This window comes from Manis javanica, chromosome 14, assembly GCF_040802235.1.
Source record: "Manis javanica isolate MJ-LG chromosome 14, MJ_LKY, whole genome shotgun sequence".
Taxonomy (NCBI): Eukaryota; Metazoa; Chordata; class Mammalia; order Pholidota; family Manidae; genus Manis; species Manis javanica.
Genome location: NC_133169.1, coordinates 88,035,529 through 88,063,521, shown reverse-complemented (window position 1 = coordinate 88,063,521; position 27,993 = coordinate 88,035,529). Strand labels below are relative to the sequence as shown.

The 27,993-nt window shown below is 41.5% G+C and overlaps 1 protein-coding gene across 1 annotated transcript; it reads left to right on the top strand.

Annotated features, from left to right (window-relative positions):
- Positions 1 to 294: 294 nt before the first annotated feature.
- On the top strand, positions 295 to 27,971 carry LOC108383318 (protein diaphanous homolog 1-like). The gene is made up of 7 exons (XM_073221857.1): positions 295 to 574; positions 21,819 to 21,917; positions 25,837 to 25,931; positions 26,249 to 26,350; positions 26,563 to 26,802; positions 26,930 to 27,059; positions 27,784 to 27,971. The coding sequence occupies exons 3-7, from the start codon at positions 25,860 to 25,862 to the stop codon at positions 27,954 to 27,956; spliced, it is 717 nt and encodes a 238-aa protein (XP_073077958.1). The 5' UTR covers positions 295 to 574; positions 21,819 to 21,917; positions 25,837 to 25,859; the 3' UTR covers positions 27,957 to 27,971.
- The last annotated feature ends 22 nt before the right edge of the window (positions 27,972 to 27,993 follow it).

Below are 27,993 nucleotides of genomic sequence, written 5' to 3'. Positions count from 1 at the left end.
TGTGTGTGTGTGTGTGTGTGTGTTTAAATTTCCACTTGGCAAGAAAAACTGCTAAAATCCTTCCACGAGTGTCCCCTTCTGTTCTGTTTGCATTCCTCTTCTGCCTGCATTTCCCTTTTCAGCCACGGGGTGTGCGCAGTTGAGCTATTTTGGCTCCGGTTGCAGATTGTGAGGTCAGAGACTAGGGATTGGAGGAGAGTATCAGGTGACTTTCCGTAACAGTGATGACAGTGCTGCCCTAATCCCCACCCCTTCTCCCCACTCTTTCCACACCCTTTCCTGGCTTCCACCTTAGGAACAAAGAAGGGAAAAAAACAGCAGGATGACGAAAACCAGCAGCTGCCTCTGCAGACGCAGTCTGGGGGCTGGGTGTGTTTATTCCGTCTGTTCTCTTTGTTCTGCTCTTACCCTGCTACTTCCCCTCCCAGTACCCTAAATAAAATGGATGGTATTTTTAGGATGCTTTGTTACAGAGAATGGCCTAGACATCTGCAGTTTACTCAGTATTTAGGTGAGCGGGAGTGAGACAGAAGAGAGAATGGAACTGTTCCAGGCACCTAGAAAAAAGATAAAGGTATTTTGCCTTCTCAGTCTCTTATTCAAGAATACCTATTTAAGGTCAGATACTGTGATAGGGGCCTATTATTTCTAGTTATGGAAACAATGCTGTGTAATAGGTATTATGTTTATTTTATAACCATGAAATAAGAAGTACAGAATTGATATATTCTTTGTTAATTAAGATCTCATAGCAAGGAAATACCAAGCCAGAATTTGACCTCAAATCTGTGAGGCTCAGAATCCACATACACTGAAAGGCAGGCATGTTCAGAGAACCCTGAGGTGCCTGCTTCTAAGAACTGCCATGGCCCTGCACCAGTGCCCTTTGCTTTTCCCCAGTGACCAATGTCCTCATTTCTTCAAAAAATAAGTCTGGAGGGGGGGGGGGAATGGGAGGGAGGGCATCATATAGATTAAAAGACAATTTAAAAATACATCAACCACTTGCAATGTGTGGACCTTACTTAGATCCTGCTACCTTTTCTTAGTGAAAAGGAAAAGCTTTATTCCTAGTGCCTTACATTGGTGCCTTTTCTCCTGCCCTGCAGCATCCCTGACCCCTTGCACAAACTTGTCCTGCCCGTTTGCTGACTTGGTTGGGGCAGTGCCTGTCCTTGCAGTCCCTACCCACACGCGTTTCTGTAGCTGGCCTCTTTGCTGGCACAGCCCTGTTGAGTCACCTTCCTGGGTGTGCTGGGAAAGTGTCTGTGAGAAGCTCAATGACTGTCTTGTCTGAAGATCAAGTGCTTTGTGAGCTGCCCAGATTTGTAATACTGCTTTTCTGCCACCCTTTCAGATTTCTGTTTGCCCCCTTTGTCCTCTCAGCACTTGGCTCCTATAGCATTGGAGTTCTGTCTGAGTTGCTTCTTGTCCTTCAGGTGTATCCATTTCCACCATCCCTCTTACGGTCTGAGTGGACTGCTTGCATCCATGACGGTCTAGTTCTGTGGGATTTAGCAGATGGGTATTAGTTTTGGCCAGGAGGTTAGTGACAGGAATCTGGTTACCTTGGGGCAGAAGTAACAACTGTTCTGTTAACATGTTGTTCATTTGGTTTCCTTTTTATGGTGTACGCCTACAAATGGCTTTGAGGTGCCGAATATCCCTCGTGAATTACAGCTGTGAGGAATATAAAGTAGAAATCCTCTACACGGGTAGCTTCTTACATTAGCACATGATAGGCCCCTGTTGCTTTGTCCTCCTCCCAGAATCAGAGAGCTCAGGTAGAGCGTACCAGGCATGGCTTATTGTATGCTGGAAGAACTAGGCAATTCCATGGGTATGTCACCTCCACTGAAAGCTTGTGTTATTTCTTAGGGATCTTGCTAAGTGTTCTGATCTCTCAGATAAGCTCGGAAGATCTACTCTTGAACAAAGACTGTTTCTTCAGAAAGAACTATAGTGGTGCCAGAGTCCGCTTGTGTTCTGACTTCCAGTAGTGATCCTGTGCCTCTTTGGCATATGCTGCCATTACCTCACTTAAGGGATGGGGCATAAGCTTGCACGTTTGTGCTGCCTCATTCATGCAGGGGAAACCACTGGTGACCCGGATCCACAGACGATTCAGCGTTGTTTCCCACTTCTTCCACCTTTTCTCATGTGTTCTCTGTTAGTCGTAAGGTACTTGGTTACTCAAGGGAGGTGCAGCATTAGATTATGGAGGGTGTTTCCTTAGAATAGGGACAAATGCCACAGGCTGTATCTTGGGCAGAGCAAGTAGTGTGTGGTCCTGAGTCAGTGAGTGAGAGTTGCCTCAATAGCTCAGCCTGAATAAGCCCTGCAGATGGAACCGGCTGTAGAGCCAATCTGTGTTCTCAGCGGTATTTTCCCAGTCTGTTTTCCGACCCCACTTACTCACTCCCACCTGCAGTTCTTAAGAACTTAGTTTCCAGGATGTTGGGCAATTCCCCTGTCCTCCATTTCCTGTTTGTAGTCTTCACTGAGAGAAGCCCGCTGCAGGAATTCCTGGGGAAGTGATGGCTCCAGGGGCCCTTGGCTCATTTCTGAAGTTGGGGAATACTGCGCTAAGAAGGACCTTCCTTCCGTTCTGTGTGTCCTTAGAAACTGTTACTGTCTTACCCAGGCAGTAGCCGGGACTCAGCGGCTGACTTTGTGCCTTGACCCTTCTCTGTCTTTAAAAACTGAAAATTATCTTTCCTTCATGCCTCAATTTCTTTGAATTTTATATTTCAACCTAAGTGTCAAGATTAAGGACAAAATTAACTTGCAGTCTCTAGGACTGGTTCTTTTGATTGGCAAAAATAGTGAAAAAGAGTGTCCCCACTATTGTACAGTAGGGGGTGCCCTTTCCCTTCTCTTTACCGCCTGGCACTCCCTACTGCATTCAGCCATTTTAGACAGATTGTTTCTGCTCCCAGCTAACTCCATTTTGTGTTTGTGACGCAGGAAAAAAAAAGAGTTCTGCAAGGGAGGAGTCTGGCAGGGGGAGGGAGAGAGACAGGCCAGGGCGCAGCCACAGACTCCGTTACTCAGCACTTCATCACCCGGGCCTCACCTTGCTGCCGGCCACCAGCATCCTGAGCGCCAGGTGCATGCGGCAGGTCTCTGCCGGCTGAGCAAGGACGAAGTGCTGTCTGACTGCTGGACACCCAGCAGTCACAGGGGGCTGGCTTTGGAGGTAGCAGGCAGCCTCCCTCTCCCTCTTTGGGAATCTAAGCCTGGGTTTAAGTGGTTTTTATTATGGAGATGTTTGGGGTGTTTTTCTCAATTATAAGATCAGCTAAGAAGAAAAGGTACCTTTTCACTTGGTTATCTGAGAAGAATCAGATGCCCAGATGACTGGAAAAACAATATGACTAAAAAAATAAAACTTTTATTTTTAGAAAGTGTAAAAAAACAAACATACATATATATATATATATATATATATATATATATATATATATATATATATGTAATGTACATACACACATACATGTGAAGGGAATAGTTATGACTACCTATGTCTCCATCACCCAATTTAAAACTTTACTCTCATGGCCTATCTTATTTCATCTACCTGCATCAGCCTCCTTCTTGCTCCCGTTATTTTAAACTATATCCTAGTTAGTTGTATCATTTAAGTATTCAGAATGTGTATCAAAATATAACTTTTTTTAAGGAAAATTATATTAACATTATCACATTTTAAAAATTCTTTAATATCATGAGCTATCTAGTCCCTGTATAAGTTGCTCAAATTATTTTATAGTAGGTTTTTTTTTATATTTCGTTCATCTGAATCAGAACCAGGTAAAGTCTCTACGTTGCAACTGGTTGATGTCTGTGTAGGTTCCTGCTCCAGCTTGCACACTCTCTCTTTTTTTATCTTGAAATTTATTTATAGACTTAATTTCTTAAGGAAGGAAGGAAGGAGGGTCTTAGATTGGGACTGGGCGGTACAGAGCCAGACCGCTCCTCTTCATAGAGCAGAGCCTCCGTCCATCTTTAGGATTTGCCCCAGAGGCCACGGGAGAGGAAGTGAAGGGGCGGTGCTCTGCGGCCTTCAGAGGGAGAAAGGGCTGGAGTCCCTTCCTAGGAGAATGGCTTGTTTTTCCTGACGTGAAGGAAAGCTGCAGGGTCTGACTTCTCGGCAAGGGTGACAGGGCACCCAGGAAGTCCGGTCCTTAGAGACTAGGTGGGCCCTGGGCCTAGTGGAAGCTGTAGTCCATTAGCAGAAGTGCTTAAAATGTGCTGAAGAGGTTAGCATTGTAGCCCCTGGAAACATGGACCCTGGCACTGACATACTTTTTTACCACTCAGCTAAGTGATACGGGTCTCTTTTCCACTGTTGTCAACTGAGAGTCAGTCATTTGCAAATAAGATTCTCCTACTTCCCTTTGTGCTAGGGTACTTACTGTCTGTACCCACTTAGGTTTTGTCCCTTACAAATTTCCCACAATTCTATAAACTGAAATTACTCAGCCCTTGATGCCATTTTAGCGTGAGACATGGTATTAGGCCCTTATTCTGGGCTTCCCATCCTTGCTCTGGCAGAAATGAGCGCTGGGGCGCGAGCACCGATCAGGTAGTCTGGTAAGTGCTGTACTGTGTGTCCTCTGAGTTAACGCACCATTCCCAGAACAGGGCTGGGAGACTGCAAATGGGAGTGTCCTCTGGGCTCTGCAGGGTGACTGTTCATCTTTACTGCTGTTTGTCAGTGGGGTTCTTCCCCCACCTTCCCCAGTGTCAGAGCTGAACCAGGGCCAGCTGGCTAAGGATATGAGAATATCCCAGGTGGGGTCCAGCCCCATGCTTGGCTTGCCTTTCTCACAGTTCCCTGGTAGGTGACACTTAAAAATTTACACGTAATTATGTTATCTCACTACATTAACAGATGGAGCTATTTTAATTTGTCCATGTTCTGGTAGTCTTTTTTTATACTCTATATATAGCATTTATATATTGTAATCAGAGGCACATGTGTGTATCTTTTTCTTTTTTATTTCAGGTCAAAATGTACAAATCATATGTGTATGGGTCAATGACTTTGCACAAAATTAAAAATGAAGTTTATGTCCATGTAATCAACACCCATATCAAGAAAACCAATTTCCAGTTATAACTCACCCTTTACTCCTCCCGCTCTGGACCAGAGTGACCACTGGCCTGACTCCTAACACCAGAGATTCCTTTCACCTGCCTCCTGTAGCCACACTGTGTTTGCTCACTCCTGCAGTATACATCAAGTACCTTCAGAACTGATAACTCACACCCCTTTGAAACACAGATCTACTAACCAGAGTTCAGTATGAGTTTACGTCAAGCCCGTTTGATTCTATTTATTGGATAATTCTTAAATCTGTCTTTTTCTTTCTCCAGACCTACCATAACCTTAGGCCATGCCTTCATCTCTTATCTGGAATAATCAACTTCTTTTTTTTAAGTTTTTGTCAGTCTCATTGACGGTCATTCTCTATTGTAGAGTACTAGTTTATATAATATGCTTTCGCCTCTTTTTTTAAATGCATAAACTGAAGATAATATGTATTGCCTCTCTGCTATAAAAGTGAGAATGTTGATGCTCATATTACTACCCTTCCCTTTCCTCTCCAAATTATCATGATCTAATTTTTAGGTCTTTTAATGCTTGAACTTTTTATTAAGTGTAACACAAATACAGAAAGCTACTTAAGACAGATGTACAACCTATAAGTTGTTATAAGGTCTTTAACCTTGTTAGCACCACACCAGGAGGTAGAAACTTTTCCGGAGGCCCTTGGAACCTCTGTGTGCCCCTTCTCCTCTAAGAGAAGCCATCATCCTGACTGGCAAGGTAATCGCTTCTTTATAATTACTGCTTTTTACAGTTTTATCACCCAAGTTTATATTCCTGAACACTACAGTTTAGTTTTGCCTATGTTTTTAATGTCTTCTTGGTCTCTAGATTTCTATAAAAATTTACATATTTTTCTGCTTTATTTTCCTTGAAATTCCTTTGTTGTAAGAACTATATCTTTGTTCCATGGACTGTTCCATAATATGGATTTTGTGATCATATTCCTGTAGTGTAGTTTGCATGTTTGTGTTTCTTGTATTTTCTGTAAACTGGTAAGTGGATGTAGAGGTTTAATCAAAATCAGGCTGTTTGTCTTTCCCTAAGACTTGTCCTAATAGGTGTTATGTTCCTCTTCAGAAGGCACATGAGATTGGTTGTCCCTTCTAGGATGTTAGCAGCGATAATTCTCAGTATACAGATTTATTAGTTCAGGTTGCAAAATGGTGCAATTCCAAACAAAGGGAATTCCATATATGTCCTAGATACTATTCCTTTGTCACTTACATGTATCACAAACATCTCTGACTCTGGGGCTTGTCTCTTCACTTTTTTAGTGTCTTGATGAATGGAAGTCCTTTAGGTAAAATGCTTAGATGTGTCAGTCTTTTCCTTTATGACTAATGCATATTGTGTCTTGTTTAAGAAATCCCTTAGTCATCATACTTTGGCCTTTCACAATAAGATTTTTGAATGACCTGAAATTGATTTCTTTGAATATGGATATAATTTATTTTCTTCATATGGGCACTTAGTTCCAGTCCCATTTGGTAAGTCTGTCCTTTTCATAATCATCTGACATGCCCAGTCTATTACATCAAATGCTCTTTTATGCATGGGTTTGTTTTCTGGTCTGTATTCTATTCTGTTGATCATTTTGTTTATCCTGATGCCAATACCGTGCAGTTTTGATTATTGCAGTTTTATAATATGTATTGATATCACCTGCCTTGCTGCTTTTTCAAGAATGTCCTCACTCTTGGCCCTTTATATTTCTGTATAAGTCTTAGAATTAGCTTATCAACTTAAAAAAAGAAACCTGTTGGAATTTTATTCTACAAACTCTATAAATCAATCTGGGAAGAACTGACATCTTAATATTATCTAGTCTTTTAATCTATGAAGCTATAAATCTGTATCACTTATCATTTTTAATGTTTTTCAAGAAGGTTATATTATTTTTCCATAGAGATCATGCACAACTTTTATTAAATTTATTCCTAGATGCTTCATATTTTTGTAGGAAACTTTTAATTTCAATTTTTGTTGGCTTGTAATTTATAGATTCTTTTGGATTTTTCATTCACAGTCATCATTTTCAGGTAACAGTATTATTTCCCCCATTCTGACCCTTGGAATTGTCTCTTTTCGTGCTCCACTGCGCGGCGCAGAGCCCCAGCCAGTGTCGCCGAGCAGAGCGGTGACGACACACCTCCTCCTCCTGCTCCTAAACTCAAAGGGAAATTTTTCAACATTTTACCATTAAGCAGAGCTTTTGCCTTCAGTTTTTGGTGGATACCCTTTGCCAGATTAAGGAAGCACTCTTCCATTACTTGTTTGCTAAGAGTATTTACCACAAATGGATATTGAATTTGATCAAATGCTTTTTTATAGTATTAAGATTGTCGTATAATTTTTCTCCTTTAATCTGTAATTGTGAAGCATATTAATTGGCTTCTTTTGTTAAACCAATCTTGTATTCCTAAAATAAATCCAGTTTGGGTATGCTCTGTTATCTTTTTTATTTTATATTGCTTAATTCAGTTTGCTGATATTTTGTTTAGGAATTTTGTGCCTATGTTTATGAGTGAAAGTACCTGTGACTTTTTGGGTTCTGTGTTTTCACATTTTGCTGTTAAGATTATGCCAGCCTCATACTGTGAGTTGAGGGTTATTTCCTTTTTCTGTTCTATGGGAGAATTTTTACATAAGATTAAGGGCATTATTTGTTTCTTAAATGTTTGAAATAATTGCCTGGCAAAGTCACCTCAGTCTCCTAGGAAATTTGTGACTAAGATCTTTGGTTATATATAATAGTTATAGGGGCTGTTCAGGTTTTCTCTTGTTGAATCAGTTTTGGCTTAAGTTATATTTTTCTAGAAATTTGTCCATTTCATCTAAATTCTCATATTTTTATTTGAAATCATTTAATGCCTGAAGCATATTTAGTTCAGCCCTGTTTTTTACTCCTGATATTGGTTACTTATATCAATTAATATCTCTCATTTTTAAATACTGTCTCACTAGAGGTTTGTTGAATTTACCAGTCTTAAAAAAAAAAAGGAGTATTGGCTTTGTTAATCTCTTTTGTTACAATTTTGTTAATTCCTGCTCTTATGTGTACTTTCTTCTTAAATTTTTCTTTACGGTTTATTTTACTGCTCGTATTCTAATTTCTTAAGTGGCCTCCTTCTAAATTAATCACCTCTTTAAAGGCCCTGTTTCCAAATGTGGTCACATGCTGAGATACTGGGAGTCAGTCTTCAACACACCAATCAGGGTAGGGACACAATTCAGCCCATAACAAAGCATTCTTATTATTCAGTCCAATAAATTTTCTGATTTCCATTATGATTTCTTCTCCCAGGTTATTTAGAAGGACTTCATTTGCAAATATATGGAGTATATTAATTTCATATTCGTACTCTAGCAGATTACCACAAATTTTGTGATTTAAAGCAATTTTGTTTGGAGGCCACAACCCTAAAATCAAGGTGTTGACAGAGTTCTGTGCCCCCTGGAGTCTCTGAGAGGGAGAATCCATTTCCTTGCCTCTTCCCGCTTCTAAGGCCACGCACATTCCTCGGCTGGTGGCCTCCGCCTTCAGCCTCGGTCAGCAGAGAGCATTTTCATGTCTCCCTCCCTTCCTCCCTCTATCTCTCATTGTCTCTCCCTCCCTCCCTCCCGCTCTCCTCTGCTCTGTCTTCACATCTCTTCTCGGGCTGTGGCTCTTCTACCTCTTATGAGGATCCCTGTAATCACTTTGGGTCCATCTAGATAACCGAGCCCAATCCTCTCATCCCACCATCCCTAACTGTCACACCTGTAGTATACCCTCTGTGTGTAAGGTTGTTATTCACAGGTTCTAGGAATTAAGATGTGGTTATCTTGGACAACTAGTATTCTGTGTGCCACAATGAGTTCTCTGGATTTTTTAAAATTTCTTAATAATTTCTAGCCAACTACATTTTGGTCAATTCTCTTGTGATTTCAGTCTTTAGAAATTTGCAGAGCTTTCCTTTATGGCTCTGAATATGTTAAATACTATAAATGTTATTTGTGTACTTGAAACTCTTATATGTGTAACATGAGGTGTTCTATATATTGCCATTAGTTCCTGTTTATTTGTGGTGTTCAAGTTTTCTTTCTTATTTGCTGTGTGCTTGTTTTATCAGTACTGAGAGAAATGGTTAAAACATAACACTTTGTGAATATAGCATTGTAATTCTGTCAGTTTTCCTTTATTTAAAAAAAATTTATATCAACATAATTTCAGACTTATGGAAAAGTTGCTAGAATAATAAAAAAATTTCCTGCTCAGTAACTTGCCACATTCCTGAAATGTTAACATTTTACCACATTTTGTCTTATCCTTCTCTCCTTATTTGTGTGTGCGTAGTATGTATGTACACATGAGGGTGTATCATTTCTTTAAATCATTTGAGAGTTAAGTTACATACATGCTACATGTCTCTTTATCCTTTGGTGTGTATTTCCTAGTAACAGGTTCATAACCACTGTACAATTATAAAATAAAAACATCAGACCTTCAGATTATGCCAGTTGTCATAAGCATGTCCTTTGCAGAAAAAATCCCGGATCATGCATTGCATTCAGTTGTTCTGTAGTCTTCTTTACTTGGGAATAATTCCTGTTAGGTCACCTGCAAAGGCAGATGGATCCCTACTCAAAATTTGGTTTGAGTGTTGAGATTGATGATGCCCTGTACACACCTACCGCGTGTAAAAGGTTGCTCACTTCCGTAATTGAGGTCTCTGGGAAGAGCAGGGCAGTCCTCTGAGGCAGGTTTGAAATGGCTTGAGAGGGCAGGGGAAGGAGACTGGCGTGGGTTTTTATTGTGGTTGGGGTGGGGGGCCAGGGCCTTGAAGAGTTGGAAAATCCTGCCAGCCCCAAAGATAGAGGCCAGAGCGAGGTGAGGACCTTCGCTTGCCCAGACGCGGGGCCCAAGGGGAAACGAGAGCCTAGAGGCTCGACAGCCGTCTGCGGCCAGACCTCAGACAATGGCTCAGGCTCATTACAGCTCCTCAGTCTTTATCTTTAACAACCTTGACATTTTTGAAGAATACAGACCAGTTAGTTAAATAGAACGTCCTTTAGTTTGGATTTGTCTAATGTGTCCTCATGATTAGATTCATGTTACACATTTCTGGTGCTTTATATGTCTTAATACATAAATACAGAATGTTATCAGGTACATACAAATTCAAAATGCTTACATTTTCCTGATGAACTAGAATTTTTATCATTATAATGTGTCCTTGTTTATCTTCTGTAATGCTTTCTGTTGCTGAAATACTGTTTTGTGTGATATTAATGTAACTTCATCAACTTTCTTTTAGTTAGAATTTTCCTGGCATAACTTTATACTTTTTATCCTTTATATTTTCTTCTAGTAGATGTTTCTCTTATAAAAACAGCATATGCTTGGACTCTTTTTTTCTTTCAGTATAGCTGACAATATTGGTCTTAACTGGAGCATTAGTCTTTTTTAGTCTAAAACATTTGGGTTTTAATCTATCTTAGTTTGGGCTTTGTATTTGTCCCTAACATTTTTTTGTCATATGCTGATTTCATTCCATTCAAAATATTTTCTAACTTGTTTTGTGATTTCACACCTGACCCCAGACTTATTTGGATTTTTATTTGCTATCAAATAGTTGGGGATTTTCTAGTTAACTTTTTACTGATTTCCAGGTTAAAACTTCTAGTAGGGTCAGAAAACTTACTTTGAATGATTTCTAACCTGTGAAATTTGTTGAGGCTTGCTTTTACCCAGCATGTGGTAAATTTTGGTAAATGTCCTACATAATCATATGAAAAAATGGTATAATTTGGCATTGCTGGGTGCATTGTTCTTATACTATCAATTAGGTCAAATTTGTAAGATGTGTTCAGATTTTCATTATCCTTCCAAGTTTTCGTTTGCTTGTTTTATTAGTTACTGCATGATGTTAATTCTTCTACTGTTGTATGGGTTTGCCTTTCTTTTATTTAGTTCATCAATTTTTACTTTGTATATTTTGAAACTAAATTTTTTGGGTATTTTTAGCTTTAGAATTAATATATCTTTCTTGTGGTTTGACAGTTTATCATTACAAAGTGTGTCTATTCAAGGCAGTAGCATTATTAAATATGAAGTCTTTATCTGATACTAATATAACTATACCACCTTTTTTTCTGTTAGTGTATCTTTTTCCACTGTTTTACCCTTAACATTTCTGTATCTTTGTGTCCCGCACATTTTAGCATGTGTATTTTGTAAATCCAGTCTGATCATCTCAGTCTTTTCATTGCGAAGTGTATAATCCATTTGAGTTGACATATACCATATTGCTTTGTTTTGATTTTTCTAATTTGTCTTTTTCTGCTCTTGCTTTCTTACAGATTCATTTAAAACTATTTCACATTACCCCTATTCTTAGTTATGCATTTTTTACTGTCCTTTGAATGGGTACTTTAGAAATGACAATGTGCATGCTTACTAATTACAGCCTAGTGCAAATTATAACTTTTATTACCTTTCAGATAATGCTAGAACTTTACAGTACTTTAATTCTACTCACTACACACTTGGTTTGTTATTGATGTGTCATGCATTTTAATTCTACATAGGGTTTAAACCCACATACATTTTTACTGTTATTTTATAATATTAATATTTACCTAAAAACACCTTTCTAGTGTTTTTCTTTCCTACCTACATTCTGTATTTCCTTTTGCAATAATTTTTGTTCTGCTTGAGTAAATATTCCCTTTTGTATTTATTTTAGTTCAGGTCTGCTGGTAATGAATTCTCTATTTTTGTGCAGATGTATCTTTATTTCACCTATATTTTTGAAACTTTTTGACATTGTTTGTTCGCCCTCCACTGCCTTTTTTTCCCCCCCAACAACCCCACTGTCATTTAAAGGTGATATATTCCACCCCTTGCTATTTGACAACTTTTTTTTTTTTAACTCTGGTTTTTAGCAGTTTTACTGTGATGATGTGCCGTGCGTGATATGGTTCTGGCATTTATCCATGGGGCTCTCTGAGCTTCTTGATTCTGTGTATTGAAGTCTTTCATCACTTTTGGAAAATTCACAGCTATATTCTCTACAAGTATTGCATCTGTCCATTTTTGTTTTTTAATAATTATTGGCATTTTATTTTGCTTTCAAGTTCAGTGCCAATGAATATATCACATTTAGCACTCCATCTTAAGTGTTTTGTGTGTGTGTGGTTTTTGTATTTTTGTACATTTGTATATTAGTGTAACTTCATCAACTTCCTCCAAGTTAGAATTTCCCTGGTGTAACTATTCCCTTATCTTTCTTCTAGTAGAAGTTTCTCTTACAAAAACAGCAAATGCTTACAATTTCCATGGGTGTAGAATCCAAGTTAGCTGGATACTATGCTCAAGGTCACACCGAACAGAAATTCAGACTCTGCAGTGCTCTCTGGGCCTAGTGCCCTCTTCCAAGCGCTGTGGTATTTGGGTGAATGCAATCCTTGTAATTGCAGGACATAGGGATTTGTTTTCTTGCTGGTCAGCTAGGGGGCTGTTCTCAGCTTCTAGAGGCTGCCCACCGTTTTCTGCCCCATGGCCTTCTCCGCAGCACGGCTCTTTGCTTCTTCGAGGATCAAAGGAGAGCATGTTTGCAGCTTCGAATCGTTCTGACTCCTCTAGTCTCTAACCTCTAAACTCTTGTTTAAAAAGGCTTTCCAGAGTAGGTCAGGCCCATTCACACTCAAGAAAAAGGGTTATGCAGGGTATGCACCCCAGGAGGAGATAGACTTAGGGGCCAACTTAGGATTCTGCCTACCACAATGGTTTATATTCCTTTGTTTCTGAGAAATCTTTGCCTTTCCAATGTTTTGAAGATTTTTCTGATTTCTTCTAGAAGTTTAGTAGTTGTAGGTTTTCCATTTAGATCTATGGTCCATTATATATATGTATGTATGCAGTTATTTGTTTCTTGTATTGATATAATTCATACACCATAGAAGTCACCCTTAAAGCAAGAAATAAACTTCAATGTATTACCAAAAAGATAAATCCTGGCTCGGAATCAATACATATCACTTTTGCTCATATTTCATTGGTGAGAACTAATCATATGGTCACTCCAAGATGCAAGAGGGGCTGGGAAATGGTGGTCTACCTGAACTATCATTTCCCAGGACAAAAACTCCACACCATAGAAGGGTAGCAGATATGTGGTAGACAGCTTTCTGAGCCACAGTCCAAGCTAACCCAGGAATTCTTATAAAGATAAGCCATTATCTATGGCTGAAATGACTTTTGAAAGAATGCTATGGTATCATATGCATTCTAAAAAACTGAACCTAAGGAAATAGATTCATTTAATGGGATACTACTTAAAACTAAGTGGCCATTACCCGGAAGATGACTGGTTAGCCAGAGACAGGCAAGATTCCTCAAGGGAGGAACAACCTAAGACAGGCACAGTCACAGGGGGGCCATCAGGTGAGAAATCGGGGAACAACAGTGGTGAAGCTTAGAACCTTAGAACCTCACCCCCTCCCCCGTTTTGAGAGAAAGCTTCTGCATCCATGGATGTTTTATTGCCCTTGTCTAGCTCGTATTAGCCCATAGTCTACAGGCACACACCTGATCATCTACATTTGCTCTCTTACAACACTAAACTATGTTCTCTACCTTTATCTTGCATCTACCTACCACTTCAGCATTTTATTAAAAATAAAAATAATAATAAAGGGAGAAATGTGGGATCCACATATAAATCAAGTATAAAAATCAAACGAATATTCATATTTGACCTGATTGTTTATATAGTTCATAATGCGTGATCAAAACCGAAAGTTTCTGTGATGACTGCCCTTGTACTGTTCACCATGTAAGAACTTATTCACTATGTAAGAATTCGTTCACCATGTAAGAACTTGTTCGTTATGCTCCAGAAGATTGGGGACTGACGAGAATTAGGCTTGAGATGGATTAATGATTATGCATTGAGCATTGACCCCCCTCTACAGAATTTTATTGTTGTTAACAACCATTTGATCAATAAATATGAGAGATGCCCTCTCAAAAAAAAAAAAAAAGAACTAAGTGGCCATTAAAAAAGAAAACGAATGCAGACATGCAATTATAGATCATTTGAGTTAAAAAGGACCCCAGAGAACCTCTGCATACCACACAGACTATTTCACCTGGAACACATGCTGAAGGAGCCGCCGCATGTGTCGCCTCTCCTTTGAGACTGATGACGGCAGGTCTCATTTTTGTGTCAGCATATCAGCCTCTCCCTTACCAGCAGCAGCAAAAACCATCTTAAACTGAAGCAGAGAAAAACCAAGAAACACAGGCTGTCTCACTTAGTAGTAAACTGTAAAAGACCTAAGACTCCATTACTTCTAAATCAATATAAAAACATTTCTAGGCTATTACCTCAGGAAATTGGTCTCAGCGCAGAGCTCTTCCAGTTAGTGAAATGTATCTCTTATAACTGAAACTTGTTTTTAAAAAGTAAAACTTCAGGAACTACCAAACAAGCAAGCAAAATTCACCCCTAAAACATGCAATTCCATGGTTTTGTGTATATCACAGAGTGGTGCAACCACTGCCACTTTCTAATTCTAGAACATTCTCATCACACACTGTCTTGCCAATGGGTTTCAGCCCTGGGCAAGTTCACTGTGGATTCAGTGTGACCAAAGAAGTGACAGTAGAACGTTCTTGGGGTGAAAGGGTTATAACCAACTTTATTTCCATGGTGGCAGGTCAATCATTAAAATCCCATCCACCCAGAGCAAGTCTGCATGCAGCAAGCCGGTCTCTGCCTCTGAGCCTCTCAGCCCGCACAGCCATCCTCTGGGCCTCTGTCCTCGGCACTGCCACCACTCCAGCCTCGTCTCTGCTCTCCTGCAGCCTTGCAGTCGTGCCACTGTGTTGCCCAGAGCACTGGGCAGGGCTCTCTATATACAGTCAGTAACGAGGCATTGCCCACACGTGTGTGTAGTGAGCTAGCCAACCAGGGCCAGGTGAGAATCCTGGCCCCAGGAACCTTCATTTTATACACACACACAAACCCTGAATCCATTAGCAGTCATGCCGCACTTTCTTTTCCTCCAGCTGGCAATGACTAGTCTACTTATTGCCCGTATGGATTTGCTTATCCTGGAGAGTTGTATCAATGTAATCAGACAGTAAGTGCCCTTTGGGGTCTGGCTTTTTCATTAATCATGATGTTTGCAAGGTTGATCCATGTTGTAACATGTTCAGTGGTTCATTCCTTTTTTTTGCTAAATAATATTTCATTGTATGGATACACCACATTTTGTTTTTCCATTCATCAGTGGATAAACATTGAGTTGTTTACACTTCTTAGCTATTTTGAATAATGCTAGTGTGAATATTATCCCTTTTTTTTTAAACTGGGCTGTTTGAGATGTAAACTATCAACATCATGGCCCTTTATCCCTAAATTCTTGTACATGCCTCTCCCAAGCATAAGGACATTCTTTTTCATAACCACAGTGCAGTTACCACATTTAGATATATCAGTGATATAATACTGTTATCTAATATACAATCCATGTTCAAATTTCACTGATTAGTGATTTAAACATCTTAAACAATTACCAATTTTTTTATTGAGGTAAAATACACATAACATAAAATTAACCATTTAAAATGAATGATTCAGTGGCATTCATAGAATGAAGTGAAAAGTAAGTGTTCCGCCTCTTTTCTGGAACACATTGCGTGAGATTGGCATTAATTTTCTTTTAAATATAGCTCACTGGACCAGGAAATTTCCTTTTCTGGGGCCTTTTAATTATGAATTCAGTTTTTAAAATAGTTTTAGTAGTTATTCAAGTTGTTATTTCATCTTGGTTGACTTTTGGTAGTTAGTGGTTTTGAGGAGTTGGTCCATTTTAAGTAAGTTGTCCAACTATGAGCACAAAGTTTGTACTGTTCCCTTGCCGCCCCTTAATGGCTGCTGCTCCGTCGCATTCCTGATATCGATGAAACATGTCTTTTCTTTGTCTTTGTCACTCTTTTGAGAAGTTTATTTTATTGACTTTTTCTGTAAGCAACTTTCTGAGTCATTGATTTTTCTCTGTTGTTTTCCTTGTTATTGACTCCAGCTCTTTTTTATTTCCTTCCTTCTGCTTGCCTTGGATTTATTTTGCTCTTCTTTTTCAAGTTTCTTGAGAGAGGAAATTAGGTTATGACTTGAGGTCTTTCTTTCCTTCTCATGTAACTACAATAAATTTCCCTGTCAGCATTACTTTTGCTATGGCCCATATATTTTGCTATGTTGTACTTTTATTTTCATTAAGTTCTATGTACTTTTTAAATTTCTCTTGAGACTTCCTCTTTGTCCCACAAATTATTTAGAATGGTTCTTTAGTTTGTAAGTGTTTAGATATTTTCCTGTTAATTGACTTGTAGTTTGATTCTCTTATGGTCAGAGAATATACTCTGTGATTTCAGTCCTTTAAATCTGTTGAGGTTTATTTTATGGCTCAGGGCATGGACTTTCTTGGTAGATGTTCAATGGGCACTTGAAAAAAGAATTTATTCTGCTGTTTTCGGGTGAAGCGTTCTGTATGTGTCAGTTAGACCCTGCTGGCTGAGTGCACTATTTATGGATTCTGTATCCTTGCTGATTTTCTGTCCAGTAATTCTGCCTATTACTGAGAGTAGGGTATTAATGTCTCAAAGTATTAATGTGGCTTGGCTTTGTCAAGTTCTCATTTCATCTTTATCAGTTTTTGTTAATTGTGTCTGGAACCCCGTTGTTTGGTCCGTACGCATTTAGCATTGTCATGTCTTCTGGGTGGACGGGTCCTTCGATCATCACGCCGAGTCCCTCCTAGTCTCCATTTACTCTTCGCTCCAAAGTCTACGTACCTGATGGGAACATGCCACTGTATTGGGTTTTTTAAAAATTAATGTTTGCACAGTATATCTTTTTTTAGCCTTTACTTTCAACCTAACTATGTGTTTGTATTTGCAGTAAGTTTCTTACGGACATCATATCATTGGGCCTCTTGTTAATCTGCTCTGCCAGTTTTTGTGTCTGCCTCAGCGTATCAGTATCTCTATCAGCTAGGGATGCCTGGGGGGACTCACCTGGGCCTGTCCTACCTGAGGGAGCGCTCACAGATCCTGGAGGGCACACAGCACCCCTGGGGGCACACAGTGAGGCTGAGGGGAGAGAGAGGGCAGCCCCAGAGTTCTGCCTTCATTGGGGTGGAGAGTGGGGTGCCTAGGGTTTTTGGGTTTACTGTTTATGGGTGCCTTTAAAACGTTAGAGCATAAGAGTGCCAGTTAAAGCTCAGGAAGGGAAAAGCAGGGTCACTCAAAGGGCCGTTTATCTAGGTCACGCAGGGCTTTCTGAAAGGGGACCTTCACGGGCGGTCTGGCCTGGCTCTGTCTAGCTGTATAGCTGGCGATGTGTGTTCCAGGTGGACGTCTCTGAAAGGGATGCCTATTTCAGTACTTAGTGTCAAGCACTTTATATTACAGTCAGTACAGCCAGCCTCTGTTGCTTGGTACATTTAGACCATTTTTATTAAAGGCATCTTACGTCTGCCATTCTATTACTTGTTTTCTGTTTTCTGTTTCTCTTAGTTGCATGTGGTTTCTTTGAACGTTTTTTTAAGATTCTATTTTGATTTATTTATAATGCCTGAGTATGAAACTGTATAGTTTGCTTAGGTGTTGCTCTAGATATTACATTCTGCGTACATAACTTACTCCAGTCTGATGATAATTGGTTTTGTACAATTTGAGTAAAGTGTAGAGACCTTATTTTCATTTAGACCCCTCTACTCTCCCCAGTTTTAAAATATAATTGTATTTCCCCTCATTAAAGAACAAAATTCAACCAAGTAGATTTGAAGATCTAATTGGCTTTATTAAGCAATTCATAAATTGGACAGCATCCCCTCTAGCAAGTAGAGAGATGCTCCCAGGAATTGTACAAAATGGAATTGTACAAAATGGGAGGTTTTTACAGGAAGGAGGGCGGGAGAAGGAAAGTGTTAGCAAAAGAAAAGAAAGGATTGTTTCAGGCCAGGTCACCCTCCCTTAGGGGGAGTCACAGTGGGTCTCACCCAGCAGATGACCTCATTTTCTGGGAGTGAGGGAATGGATAGAGGGCCCATGTGACAGAATTACCTCCTTGGAGCTAAACAGAAAATCCCTGATTGTTGACTTAAAAGGTCACATTCCTGGAATAGGTTGAAACTAAGTCTTAGTTTAGGAAGCAAATGACTCCATTTGGGCATCTTGTTTCTTTTTTTGAACTCTGTGGGAGGTGACCCCCATTTCGGGAGAACCAGAGGCCCATGCTCGTCCTTACTGAGTTTTAGTTCTAGTAGTTGTTTGGAGTTGCTGCATATAGTCATGTCTTCCACAAAAATGACATTTTCATCCCTTTCTGTCTTGTAGTTGTACTTTCTATTTGTTTTCATCTTACTGCCAAGCAAAAAAGTTGAGTCTGTTTATTCTTTTTCAACATCAATAATGAATATGTCTCCTTTCACTCTGCCTGTGTGAAATGAGAGATTTACTTTTATTTTACTTTTTTCGTTCCCTGCCTCTAAGTTTTTATGATACAGTCTGGGTGTTTTAAATCTCCATTTCTACCCATAATTTTTTTTTATATGATCTGTCTTTACTACCTATGACTTCTTGACCTCTCCCTCACTGCATCTGCTCTAGCCATAGTGACATTTTTTGCTTTCCCATCAAAAAAGAGAGAGATACTTTTTTTCCTGGGAGAAGCTTGTCTCAGGCCTTTGCATCTTAAAATGCCTTAATTCAACTGTCACATTCTCATTAAGACCTTCCCCGACCAACCCACTGAAGTTGTAATCCATACCCCATGGAGTTCCCCCTATTCTCATCCCTACTCAGTTCGCTCTTCATGGCACTATTGTTACCAGGAAATCCAGTCCAGTAGGTCTCCCTGCAGGCTAGGTGAGACCTCAACCTGGAAAAGGGTTCTTGACTGACTGAGAAAGAATTCATGAGCAGGTCAAAGTGAAAACTAGCACACACTCGAGAAGGGAGTGCGGGCGTGCTCAAGAGGTGAGCAGCACAATGAGGTTCGGGTAGGGTGGTCTTAGAGCTGGAGTTAAGGCAAGAGGTGAATTATTCATAAGGATGAGTGGGGTTTTCCTGCAATAGAGAGGGGATTTCAGGGAAGAGGAGCTGTGCCCTCTTTTTGTCCTGATATGGTCAGGCTCGGAAGTGTCGTGCCAGGGGGTGTGTTTTTCAGAATGCTAATGAGCATAAAATGCTCTTTGGGGTAGCTGTAGGTTACCTAATCTGCTTGGTTTGAACTGGTTAGAAATTGCTTTCTGTGTTGCCATCAGTTATTTTTCCTTCTTGCTGGTCTGTTTTCACTTACAGCGTTCTACCCCACACAAACGTGTTAACTGGCCCCACAAACTGGCCTTAAGCTTTATTTGACTTGCCCAAGGCCTGGCTGTTTTCCTGAACTACACTGCCTGTGTCACTGTGATTACCTAACATACTGTGTTGTCTATTAACTTGTTTATTGTCTTATTTCTATTTACTAGAATGTAAGTTCCTTGAAGGCAGGAATCTTTCTCTGTTTTTTCACTGTTTTATTTCCAGTGCCCAGAACAGAGCCTGGCACATATAGGTACTCAATAAGTGATGCCAGGGTTCTTGTTTGCGGAGTCGAAGAATGAACTTAGCAAACACTCAAGGTGGGAGAGCCAGGGAGAGGCTTTTATTTAGAGATACAGTGAGAGGACAGAGCTCCTGGCTCACGCCAGGAGGGAACATGAGAGCCCGTGGTGGTGCGTTGTCCACGGGATTTATAATCGGTTGAGGATTTTCAGGAATGTGGGTAAAGGGCTAGGGGTGCAGACTTGTACTACCTGCCCTGCCCCCCAAGGTGGGTTGTGTTGTGTTTGCCAGGGCTGTTTGCAGTGAGGTCACGGATTATGCTGATATCCCCTTCTTTATTTACAGAACACTCAAACATTCCAAGCCAAGTTGCTCCTGGCTTTTTGAGCTTTAACTGATCTCACTGAAGATATCTATATTCCTAGTCTGGTATCTTGACCCAAGAGAATTAGTGTGACCTTGACTTTGCCTAATGTTTAACAGTTTTGGTAGGGACTCCTTTGCACATTGTAACATTGCTCTGACTGTAAATATTCTGCCTTGCTTCTTCTGGAGGCCCTCACTACTCTGACTATACCCACGGCCCCTGTCTCATTAGTATTTATATAAATACCTAATTTTCATGTACTTAGCATTTTCTTTCTTTAAGTTGGGCTACCAGGCCAAAGGATGAATTTTTTTTTTTTCCTTCTTGGTACCTTTTGCCATATACCTTACTTTTTTGTTTGCTTTCTTGCTTATTTTTTTGTATCAGATAGTACTTTTCATGTCATTTAAAATGTAAACAGTGTAAAGGGTGTTGAAAATACTCCTCCCACTTCCTTATTCAAGCACCCCATTCCTCTCCTCAAAAGCAACTAGTTTTGTCAGTATCTTGACATTCCTTGCAGCGATATTCCCGTGTGACTTCCCGAAGAGTTGATACCAAGTTACACTATAGGACAGAGTATTTCACGATTATGTCTGCCCAGAACAGTTCCTGTTTCCCTTTTTATCTGCTGCTCAACCCTCCTCAGTAGCCGGTGTCAGCTGTATTTTACTGAATGTTACTATCTGCTAGCTGCTGAGGGAGTGAGGTAAGGAAACACCGTTTTGCCCATGCTCCTGAAGTTCAAAATCTAGTGAGATGGGAAAATATCCACACTTATAAAGTAACACAGGGTTTAAAAAGATCAAGATGATACATATTTGATACATATGTCACAAAACATTGAGCAATTATAATTATTGAATGATGTATAGATAACAAATACCATGAAAATTAGTTCATCAAATCAGAGGGTGAGTACATCTGTTAGGGAAAGCTTCCCAGAGAAGGAAGAATACATTGGCTTTAGATAGTCTAAGAAGAGTGTAGAAGGCAAGGGGTACTTTCTCTGTGGGCCCTAGCACACAGCGTGTACAGGAGAGCCTATGTTACCTCTTGCAGAGAGAAGCCTTTGTACACTTACAACAAAATCAATGAGAGCGTTTGTATAAAGAAGTATGAATTCATTGGAGATTCAGAGGGAGATCATAGGCATTTGGGGGAAATCAAGAAAAAATTTTATAGGGAATTATGTTCAAGATGGAACTTGGAAGATAAATAGGATTTTTAATAGGCACAAAAGGGTGACATGGCAGAAGACTCTAGTACAGGGGTTGGCGAATGACGGCGCTTCGGCTGACCACCCACTTTTTGACTACAGTGTTCCTGGAGCGCAGCCGCGCCCCTCCGTCATGTATGGTCTGTGGCTGCTTTCACGCTTTAGTGGAAGAGTTGCACAGCTGAGACCAGGTGGTCTTCAAAGTCTAAAATATTTACTGTCTGGCCCTTCACAGAATGACTTGCAAGTAGATAGGATGTATGTGGGAAGGCATTATAGATAACTATTGGTAACTTATTAAAGAAATGAAAACGAGACATTTACTGTAGTTGGAAGAAGTCACTATAGAAGTGTGGGTGGTTAAAGAGGAAGTTTTGAAGCCCTGAAGGACTATAATAGGAAGACCATTGTTAATAGAGGAAGTGAGAGGCCATGCTAGGCTGGGCAATGGTTTAGTAAGGCATAAATGTGGCTTGTTCCTAATCGTGCTTTTTTAATCTTTCCCCCCTAGCCAAGACAGATGAGGTAGATGGAGAAGAAAAGAAATCTGTGCAAAAGAAAAAAGTGAAAGAGTTAAAGGTGTTGGATTCAAAGACGGCCCAGAATCTCTGTAAGTAACTGCATGATCCCAGCTAGTTGAAATGTGAGGTGGTTCTTCCGAGAGCTTCTTCTGGTGGACCCAGGGCCCTTTGCCATGAAACTTCTATTTGTTGAGTTCCTGTTATATGCCGGGCATTGCATAGGGAATCTGATTCCTTACTCAATCCCTTCAGCAGTAGTGTGAGATTGTTGGTATGTATTCTTACGGCAAGGAAATAGAAGCTAAGACTTTTAGAAATTTGTCTAGTCACAGAGCTAGTAAGAGACAGGTCTGGGATTTGAACCATGGATTTTCTTATTTCAAAGCCCTTATTGTTTCCATTGCACCCACAGATCTGTCACAAATGTTCTAACCACTGTACATTCCCTTCTTTCTCACTTTAAGTATTTCCATTAAATGCAGGCACTGGCTTGACTTCAGTTAAACCTAAAATAACTTTGTGGTTCAGAATAAATAATGTAGTCCTGTACATCTCAAAGAAGAATCAGTAACTCCAGAGTTCTGTTCCAAACTTGCTATACTCATAACTCTGATTGGTGGCAAAATTTCAGATCAGGAAGCCCTCTTCAAAGTTGACATATGTAGTATTTATTTGATGATCAGGATGAATGTTCATTATTTGTTCATTTCAACTGTGATCTCCCTACTTTATGCTGAGTAATATAGGTTTAAATATTTGCTCAACAGATATTTGAGGGTCTGCTGTGCTGCAGTCTCTGTCAGGTGCATAGAGGCACGTGTGCCAGGGATGAAAGGGTATATATTCCATAAAACCCATTCACAATCTTGAGGTGGGGCTGTTGTCCCCATTTTTCCAAATGAGAAAACGGGAGTTAGATGGGACTTGGTGACGGTCACGTAAGTAATGAGCATATAGAGCTGGAGGTAAATCGGTGAGAACAATAAGCCTTTACATTATCTGCAGCTTTATAATCTTAGCTCACTGACAGCAAATGTTACTAAATAGTATCTGTGGGTAAGTCCTTCTATGGAGACTAAAGTAATGTGAGATGGTTCCTCTTCTCAAGATTATCTCTGGAAACAGAAAACATGAGTAATTGTTAGAAAATGACAAAAGGGGGAGGTTAGTACATTGTTATTTCCAATTGAGTGATATTGATATGGAAAAGGAATGCAGAAAAAAGAATTGAGGTTTGGAGATGTAATTTAGTGATTCAAGAATTAAGTGCCTCTTATGTGCTACAGATAGAAAGCTGTGTAAGATTCGTCTATGTGCTCATGAACCATATGTCTGGTGGAGACAGAAAAGTAAATCATGATAATAGCATGGATTGCTAAGTGTTGTGATGGAGGTGTGCCTGGGGAAGGGGCATCTCAATTAGTGGGGGTGGTATTGGAGCGAGCATATCCTAGGTGTCCTTCTAAAGGAGGAATTGCTTACACGGAGTTGAAAGAGCTAAACAGCGAATTAAGTGAAGGGGGGGGGATGGCTCAGGCAGAGGATCAGCATATGTGAAGGTGCAGAGGCATGAGACAACACTGTGCAGGCTGAGAACAACCAGTAGCTGAGTCCAGCTGAGTAACAGCCTCATACAGGGTAGTGGTGAAGGAGAAGCTTCCAAGACACAGATGGAGGCCCAATCATAATTCTGGTAGGCTTAGGCTAAGAGGTACATGTTTTATCCTGAAATCTATCAGAGTTACTGAGGGAATTTTCATCAGGAAAGAGTGATACGGCCCTATGTAATTTTTTGGAAGGCTGCTTCAGCAGTGATTGTGAGGCTGGTCGCTAGGGCAGTGGAAGACTGTAGGCAGAGAGATGAGTGTGTTACTGCTTACATGAGGTGGGAGGGAGGCGGTCAGGGCCTGACCCTGAAGTAGTGAGAATGAATAGGAGGGCAGAGGCATAAAGAAGATAGAATTAAGGAAGCTCAGTGATAGGTTGAGGAAATAAAGGAGGTGTTTTCTTGGGTTTAGATCACTGTAGAGTGGTACCGTTTACTGAAATAGGAAAATTCAGCAGGAGCAGATTGAGAAGTGGTCGGATGATGGGTAGAAATGACTGATTTTAGGATAGAATTTAGGATACCTGTGGGACTCCTCCAAAAGATCGGGTATATTAGACATTCGGGTGTAGAAATCAGGAAAAAGGTCTGGCTGCAGATAGGAATTTAGGAGATAGCATATGAGTCATAGATGAAGCTGTAAGTTCCCTTGCAAGTCGAATAATATTTAAGAGGCAAGAAAAAAAGGTGGTGGCGGCTCGGGGGAGACGTCAAAGGAGGTTAGAAAGGAGCAGCAGGAAAAATAGCGTGACGTAGTCCCTGGAAGTGGGAGGAGGCAGCAGTGTCCAGCGCGGACAGGAGCCCGGTAGAACCAGGACAGGCGTCCTTTGGGTCCTGCGTTAGGAAAGCCCATCGCCTAAGCGAGGATGATTTCAGTTGAGCATAGAAGTTAAGAACAGAAGCTCTGGAATCCATTTTTATTTAAATCCTGCTTCTAACTCTTAACTAGCACCGTGACCTTGGATGGGTAGCTTACCTTCCTTAAGTATTAGTTTCCTTTTCTGACACATGGGGCTAATAATACAAACTCACGGGGAGACTGTGAATAGAGTGAAATCAGGTCATGCCTTAGATTGTGTTCAAGGTGCCGCGTCGCATACAAAGTGCACACTCAGCAAGGACTTGCTATCTTTTCATTGACTGTGGGGACAGGGAGCTGTGGCAGTGGGAGAGAATGGGCTGTTGTATTTTTAGTACATTATAAAGTGAAAGAAGGAAGGAAGTTGGTAATTGAGGAATACTGAGTCATGGTTTTTTTTTTTTAAGATAGGAGAAACTTGATGGTGTACATATGCTGAAGAAGAAGGTTCTTAGGGCTCCCTGTTCCACTGGAACGTGAGGAAAGGAGGAGGGCGTGGGGATAGTTGCTGATAAGATTATAGAGGTTTTGGCACAAGTTTGCTTCTACATGATTCCAAAATAGTCCTTACCCAAGTCATTTCTAGTCTGGCCCCTAATGGTCAGTTTGTAAGTGGCATAAGAGAAAGCTTAGCAAGTAATCGGATAATGCCTTCAGTTTTTCTCAGCAAAGAGGAGCAAGATTTTACAACAAATGGGGAAGTGGTGGGACAGTTGACAGAATGGGGTATTTGGAGGAGCTTCCAAGACGGCCAGAAGAGCGTGGACTAGGGACACAGACAAGGACTGCTCGGAGCGCCAAGCCCCAGCTGTCAGTGGTGCCAGGACAGGTCCACGGATCCTGAGCTGCGGAGTTTGGACCAGCTGTGTTCATCAGCCCAGGTGGACGAGTAGAGGACTGAGATGGCTAGATTAACCCGGGACTAGGAGGAGAAGGAAACAAGCATGGGAACAGTATCACTAGAAACAGAGTAGTGATAGAGGGACCAATGTGACGGGCTCTTGGGGTGAGGTTAGACAGAGAAGGCAGAGGGAAACCGAGACGTTCAGAGAAAGTGGAATGATCAGCAGTCTTGCCAGAGAGCACGTTCTGCTGAGGTTCAGGAGGCACTGTAGAGATTAGTGAGTGAGTTTAAGAATCAGAGCATTTTAAGGCAGTGACATCTCTGAGGATGGGGTCATGGGAGTGAAGAACTAAAATAGAGCCGGGCGAGTGTCTTTGATGTGTATTGATAGAGATGATGAAAGGCTTCCTGTGTGAGCAAAGGCAAGGAGTGGTGTCTGTAGAACGTGGTGCTTGGAACAGTGTAGCTGGTGTGTGACACAGTCCTGGGGCTCAGTGAAAGAAAGCTGAGAGGTGGGAGCCTGAAAAATGGACGCGAGAACTTGGATTTAACTATGGGGGCAGTGAGAAGCTGGTGGAGGTTTCTGATACTGACGTTAAAAGAACATTTGCAGGAAAATTGTCAAAACAGGTTTGTATGATGGGCTGGAAGGGGGAAGAGACTGGGAAGAACATGCCTTTATGTCTCGTTTTCTGGCAGCGATCTTTCTGGGTTCCTTTCGCATGCCCTACGAAGAGATTAAGAATGTCATCCTGGAGGTGAATGAGGCTGTTCTGACTGAGTCTATGGTCCAGGTAAGCAGCCAGGTCATGGCGCTGGGACTGGCTTTCCACCACTAAATGCTGGGCCTCAGTGCCTCTGCTCAGAGGTGGAGGATCTGGCACTGCCGACCTAACGAATGCTACCTTGGGATAAGCTTCCTTCTCTCTGGTGGTCATGTTATTTCTGGTACATTTTCAAAAGTCCCGCCATCACGAGCTGCCTCTCCCCGCACCCCCACCGCTAGCCCATGTCTCCTTCTAAGTGGTCCTTGGGCAGAGGGAGGGCCTGACAGGAGGCCCAAGTTGTCAGCTCATCGCCCTCAAACTGAGACAGCCCCTCTTGCTTTCAGAACCTCATTAAGCAGATGCCGGAGCCAGAGCAGCTGAAAATGCTTTCTGAACTGAGAGACGAGTACGACGGCCTGGCCGAGGCAGAGCAGTTCGGGGTGGTGGTGAGTGAGGCCGGGGCGGTGAGCTCTTCCCCGACTCCCCGGCTTCCCTCCTCCCTGATGGCGGCCAGGGCGCTTGCTCCGCTTTGAACCTATCTTCCTCTCTCTCCTCCCTCCTCTGGAGCTCAGGTCCTCCCAGAGGAGGCCCCGGCCTGTCTTTTTCGTACTTCTCTCTCTCTGTTGGCTGTGGTGGAACTCCTTGTCTCCCCCACCAGATGGGCACGGTGCCCTGCCTGCGGCCTCGCCTCAACGCCGTCCTCTTCAAGCTGCAGTTCAGTGAGCAGGTGGAGAACATCAAGCCGGAGATTGTTTCTGTGACGGCTGCATGTGAGGAGCTGAGAAAGAGTGAGAACTTCTCCAGCCTCCTGGAGCTGACCCTGCTCGTGGGGAATTACATGAACGCTGGCTCCAGGAATGCGGGTGCTTTTGGCTTCAATATTAGCTTCCTCAGTAAGGTGAGCTGGGGCCTAGCGCGGGAGGACCACAGGGAAAGCTCTGGCCTCTGCCAGTCCAACGTGGCAAACCAGTTAGCCGGAGTGATCCTGTGCACGTCAGGACCAACAAGTCCTCTTCCTCCCCAAGCTTCGAGACACCAAGTCCACAGATCAGAAGATGACACTGTTGCACTTCCTGGCTGAGTTGTGTGAGAATGACTACCCTGATGTCCTCAAGTTTCCAGATGAGCTCGCCCACGTGGAGAAAGCCAGCCGAGGTGAGGCAGGTTGGGGTGAGGCTAGAAGGTTGTTCCGAGCCCCAGAAATCTCTGCTTGCGGAGGGAAATGTGACACAGTCTAGATTTTAGATCATTTCCAGTTCAGACTATTTTAGGTGAGAGTGGGAGAGGGTCTGAGCCAGAGGGAGGAGTATCGGGCGGAAGAGAGGCCTCCGCACAGTGGAAGCACCCTTCCCTTCCCAGGGAAATGCCAAATAGCAAAACACAGCTAGAAGGGAGGCAGGTGTTTGTAGTGTGGGCCAACGGTTTTTCTCATTCAGAAAGCATAGACAGAATGAGCAAAAATCAGGCCTCTCTGTCCTGGAACCAGGCAGTCAGAGCAGCCCTCCAGAGAGGCAGGAACAGGTTTTTGCCCAGCCTCTGTGTTTCTGTGTATGTCCCATTCCTCCCAAACTTTGTTCTCTAAAATATATGAGACCAGGACCCCAGGGGATTTCATAGATTCCTGTTAACTTAAATGAAGCCTCTCTAGTACTGTACAGCTTGTGGAGGCTGGACGGTCAGTCATCCAGTGATTTATAGTTGCCCTGGGAAGATGAAAATGTCAATGTGTGAAACACATGGAGGAGAGTGCCTCAGAGAACAACAGTGATTAAGTACCCGCTGTGTGAGTGGACTAAAGCTGTGCCCTGAAGGGTGGAACCTAGGGGTCCTGAGACTGGGTTTAGTAAGCTCGTGCTGTCTGTTTTTATGTTTCCTTTAGTTTCTGCTGAAAACTTGCAAAAGAACCTAGATCAGATGAAAAAACAAATTTCCGATGTGGAACGTGATGTTCAGAATTTCCCAGCTGCCGTAGATGAGAAAGACAAGTTTGTTGAAAAAATGACTATATCCTTTCTTAAAAGGAGGGGATTGCTGCTTAGGAAGGGAAAGTAAACTTCCATACACAATTTTTCCCCCTGTAAAACATTTT

Excerpts from the sequence above, each read along its gene's own strand:
- LOC108383318 (XM_073221857.1), top strand. The coding sequence starts at position 25,860 with ATGCCCTACGAAGAGATTAAGAATGTCATCCTGGAGGTGAATGAGGCT. Across the intron at positions 26,351-26,562 it reads CAGAGCAGTTCGGGGTGGTG|ATGGGCACGGTGCCCTGCCT; the intron begins GTGAGTGAGGCC and ends CTCCCCCACCAG. Across the intron at positions 26,803-26,929 it reads ATATTAGCTTCCTCAGTAAG|CTTCGAGACACCAAGTCCAC; the intron begins GTGAGCTGGGGC and ends TTCCTCCCCAAG.